The sequence below is a fragment of the Nicotiana attenuata genome, unplaced genomic scaffold, assembly GCF_001879085.1.
Source record: "Nicotiana attenuata strain UT unplaced genomic scaffold, NIATTr2, whole genome shotgun sequence".
Taxonomy (NCBI): Eukaryota; Viridiplantae; Streptophyta; class Magnoliopsida; order Solanales; family Solanaceae; genus Nicotiana; species Nicotiana attenuata.
Genome location: NW_017671245.1, coordinates 47,026 through 51,993, shown reverse-complemented (window position 1 = coordinate 51,993; position 4,968 = coordinate 47,026). Strand labels below are relative to the sequence as shown.

At 36.5% G+C, this 4,968-nt stretch overlaps 1 protein-coding gene across 1 annotated transcript; it reads right to left on the bottom strand.

The window, feature by feature from the left end:
- Positions 1-514: 514 nt before the first annotated feature.
- LOC109207007 (aldehyde oxidase GLOX1-like) lies at positions 515-2,528 on the bottom strand. The gene has a single exon (XM_019369883.1). It carries the CDS (start codon positions 2,394-2,396, stop codon positions 747-749), a length of 1,650 nt encoding a protein of 549 aa, XP_019225428.1. The 5' UTR covers positions 2,397-2,528; the 3' UTR covers positions 515-746.
- Positions 2,529-4,968: the final 2,440 nt, after the last annotated feature.

Here is a 4,968-nt window from a genome sequence, read left to right as displayed (position 1 = left end):
GAAAAGCAAATATATTAGAATATTACAAAATAACTCAATTGTCCGCTTACAACTTTTCCAGGGATAAGAAAAGGATTTTTCCCTCTGACCTTATTATAAAAATGACAAACTTGTAAATATCAAAACAAGTCCTCGCATACACTATATAGGTACAAAGAAAAAGAAAAGAAAATTATGGAAAAAAAAAATTGTCGAGTCAATATAGTCCAGGGATCCTCAATATATTCTTGGACCGATGTGCCTTCACGCTACGATCTTTTCCGTTGTTACTTGAGTATTGTTTTTAACTTAACGTACACTGTAGACGCTTGGACTGAAGTAGGTCGGGATGTGTCTCGCTATCCCGCCACCTAAGCGGGTTCCCAGTTGGGTCGACCACAATGGTCAGATTTTGACCAATACACTACCTTTGTCAGTTTCAATTTTAATCCTTCTGTAATCCCATTGCTTCGTTTAGTATCAACGACGATTTTTTCTCTGAATTCTTTAAAAATGATGTCCATGAAAACCGGCAGAATCAGAAAGCAAATATATTGGAATATCTTCAATATCACAAAACAAGCCAATTGTCTGCTTTACAACCTTTCCAGAAATAAGAAAAGGATGTTTCCCTCTGACCTTATTATAAAAATGACAAACTTGTAAATATCAAAACAAGTCCTCGCATACACTATATAGGTACAAAGAAAAAGAAAAGAAAATTCTGAAGAAAAAAAAAAAGACATTTGTAGAGTCAAATCCTGTGGTTACTGGATCCTGACCCAAATTGCCTCGCTCGGGATGTCCTGATGAACCACGTATAGAAGATAGTAACCCGGTGGTGCAAATATACCCGATTTTGGAAACACACAACTTATTTGATACACAAATCTTCCAACTTGTCTTACAACTCCAGATCTTGGAAGTACCAACATTCTTTGGTTCATAGTAAATGAATGTGTATTAAACCCAGGTGCAACCATCGTCACTTTGACCAAATCTCTATTTAGTAATCCCGAAGCAGTAAATAGAATGTCAACACGTTCACCATACGTGTATTTAAGATGTGAAGCAGGAGAAATGATTCGTGGTCGCAAATTAGCAGATTCTTGATCCAAATAGGATGGTGAGAATGCCTCCAAGCTTAAATCTGTTGGAAAAAGAACTCCGGTGAAGTTGTAAAGCTCATTTGGGTTACTACCACCAACAAGAACCCGACCATCTCGAAGTAAAACAGCTGTCGAGTGATACATTCTAGGTATGGTATTTGAGGTTTGTACCTCGAATCTAGAATCTGATGGGTTATCGGGTCGATAAATCACTGGACTCAGCACCGGGTTCCTAGCAATTTGCCATCCAGCAGTGCCCGATGCCGCTCCATTAATGATCAAGACATTTCCATTTGGTAAAATCACCATGTCACCCATTGTTCGAGCTAGTGGCATTGCCTCCATGGTCCACTGCGGATTCGGGTCGGTAATTGTAATTCGCCCGCACGTGTTTAATGCACCCAAAAATTCACCTTTGTCCGCTTTGGGGTATGATCCTCTTGGTGCTCCACCACACACCAAAACCTCAGCTTGGACCGTTTGTGACCTCAAGTTCTTTAACGGAAGAAGAACTGCAGAACCCGTACTTGGATAATTTCTTGGGTCGCCGCCAGGTATTTGTGGGTAAGTTTTCACCACTGTATTCGTCCTGTAATCGAGCAAGATAGCTCGATCATTGGCGAAAATGAATAGGTTTCCATCCACATTGAGAAAAACAAACGGGAAAAGATTGTTCTCTTCTCTAGGGTTATTAGTCTGCTGAAGAAAGGGTAGGCTAAATACGTTGTTGGTTGAGGCAGTTTTGGGATAAAACTCGTAGTTAAAAGCCTTACGACCACCAACGATAATTTGCCTTCCATCAGGAAGAATATGATTGGTGGAATACCATCGACTCTGAATTAGGTTACTTCCCATTTCCTGCCAGTCACAAGTGCTGCATGGTTTGACTACTCTAACCATACGTTCACCGTCATTGAAGCCACCAGTTTGCACCAAATAACCGTCGGAGTTGACGGAGCCAGAGGAGCACCACACGTCAGTCTGGACCATGAGGGGTCGTACAGAGTTGGTGGAAACATCGTATTCGACAGAGTGAGCAGTGCAGTCGACTTTCAAGGCGAGTTCATTAGGATTGTTGCGACATTTGCCATTGGGTAGTGAGATGTTGGATGCGCCGAAGTCAGTACGGTCGTACATTATAACTCTGTCATTGTTGAGGAGTTGGATGTGCATGGCTGAAATGCCAATGTTGGACATTAATAGCTGCCATTTGCCACCTGCTGCATAAGCCAAGTTCGACTGACATGATAGTAGCAGAAGCAGAGGCAGCTGCACGAAACAAAGAATAGTCGTTGTTCTAATCGTCATGAGCTTTGACTTTCTTTTTCTCTTTGGTTCTGACTATTTTACGACGAATTAAAAGGAGAAGGAGGAAGTGAGTTGTGAGAGAGGAGGAAAGTGTTATGAAATTCTGAGGTAGGGATGTGTCCTTTATATACTGTTGGGATATCGGTGTTTTGATAGGGGATGAAATGCATAATGATATATATAGTACCAGAAGAAAGCAATAGTTAGCAAAAATTGATTCTTTTTTATGACAGTTTGTACTTTGTCGGGAGAAGAAACTAGAAAGAGTATTAGTATGAGATTTCTTAATGCGAAATAGGGATGAGGCTTAATTAGGAATATTGAGGAGTTCAATCAATGCCTTCTCCAAAGGAATTAACAAAATAGAAAGTCAACCCATGCTATTGTACCACCTAATCATCTCCTTGTTAGTAGTGTCTCAATGCACGACCCGTTGTTACATTTGAAAATTTGAATCCTTCCGATCAAAATATACTCTCTTTGCTCCAATTTATGGTATTTTTCGTTTTTCGAGAAACAAACTTCTTAGTTTTTACTGTGTATTTGAACATTGAATACTCAAGTTTTCGAAATAAAATTTATATTTTTGAAAACAACATAAAAATTATTCCCTCTGTTTCAATTTAGACGAGGTAATTTGACTCAGCACGGAGTTTAACAAAAAAAAAGACTTTTGAAACTTGTGGTTTTAAAAGCTTAAAGGGAAAAGCTTTGTGGGGCCATGACATTTATGTGGTTATATAAAATGGAAAAAATGCAGAGCTTAAAGTTGAATTATTTTCAAATTTAGAAATGTGTCATTTATTTTGGAACAGACTAACAAGGAAAGTACCTCATCATTTTTTGAAACGGAGGGAGTACTATAAATCACAATATTAATAATTAATGATTTAAAATATTAGAAAAAACATATAAAAGATTGTGGTTGTTATGAATACTAATGCTGACAAGGATGCCACAAGGGATGAGCACATGGTGCCGCGTAAGGGCTCTAGAAGGATCATTCCTCCAAAAAGACTTGAGGACTATGTATGGCAAGGAGGGGGCTCACGTGATTAATAGGCAGAGTTAGTTAGCCAAAAAGGGTATAAGGCAGAGTGTAGTGGGTAGTGAAAAAGGAGGAAAAAGTTGGTATGAGTATAGTCAATGTTCTCTTCTCCTTCTTCTAGTTCCTCACCCCCTTCTGTTAACCTATCCTATTTTAGTTTACTGTTTCTGTATTTCCATTGCTAGCTGCAAATTGAGAGTGGTTCCTACAATTTGGTTATTGTAATTGAGTTCAATTTCTATTAATACTATTGAGATTTCACAACTGTTGCAGTGGTTAAAGAACAACTTGTTGGACTCTCGAAATTGGAACACCTTCACATAAATTGGTACGAAGAGAGTATAAATAGTACCAAATTTTATTATTAAAGTTTAAATTTCCTTTTCCAATAAAGTTTGGAGAGCCTGTTTGATTCAATTTCTTTGGAAAATAAACACGGTGATACGTACTGCTTTTATGTACGCATAAATTATTCAGCAATAACTTAATTAATATATGAATAGTTGTGGCTAGGTCAACTCACTTTTAGCTTCAAATTGAAACTTTTCAAAAAATTACAGCAATTTTTATGGACAAAGGGGCCAGCAAGTAGAATGGTGTCAAAACTAAAAGTTACTTATGAACATATTTTACTAATAAAATAGAATTAATCGTTTCAAGATTAATACGTTACAGAGTAAAAGAGGATATGAGCAAGAACGGGAAAGAAAATTACTACAACAATAAACAGGTGGAAAAAAATGCAATTGTATGAAAGAAGGGAGTGTTTGTCAAAATCGTATCTGTTAATTTAGTTTAATATATATGGGAGTGTATAGTCGTGGGTGTTATAATTTTGCAGCATGACAGGTCAATTAATGCATGCAAGGAATATATGAATTGTTTTTAAAAAAAAAAAAACATATATACCTTTAACCTGGTCGAATATTATCAACAACCATTGACAAAATAATAACAGAAACAGAAAAGAAAAAAGAAAGTCCATAAAAAAGCTATTTAAATGGATTTGTCAAAGATCTGTCGTCTATAAGTCGTTCGTTCGTTGTTTCAATATCAGTTCTTAGTACTTCTTTGTAAAGAATGTGCATTTGATTCCCATGGTATGTATCTATATATTCTATAATTGCCTTAATTTTGGAAAGCTAATATGTTATTTCTATTGTAGTATATTAATTATATATACACAAGCTTAATATAAATAATTCTGCTTGGCTGCACGTATTAGAGAATATTTTCACAATTATTTCAAAAACATTGTATTCCCTATAGCTTTCTAGTTAATCGTCAAATAAAATGTCCACGTTCATTTCTCATTCACAATATTCTTGATTTGTCTATCCCTAGCTTTGCAATTTATTTTACCTTTGTTTCCGCTTATTGTTTTTGGTTTGCTCCCAGCTTATGGTACAATATCGTATTTTCATTCATTTGACAACCAGATAACAAATAACCAGTATTAAGGAGCCAGCTTGGAAGATTAGCCCTCCATGGCTCACAAAACTTTCTAATTATTGTTTTGTTTAT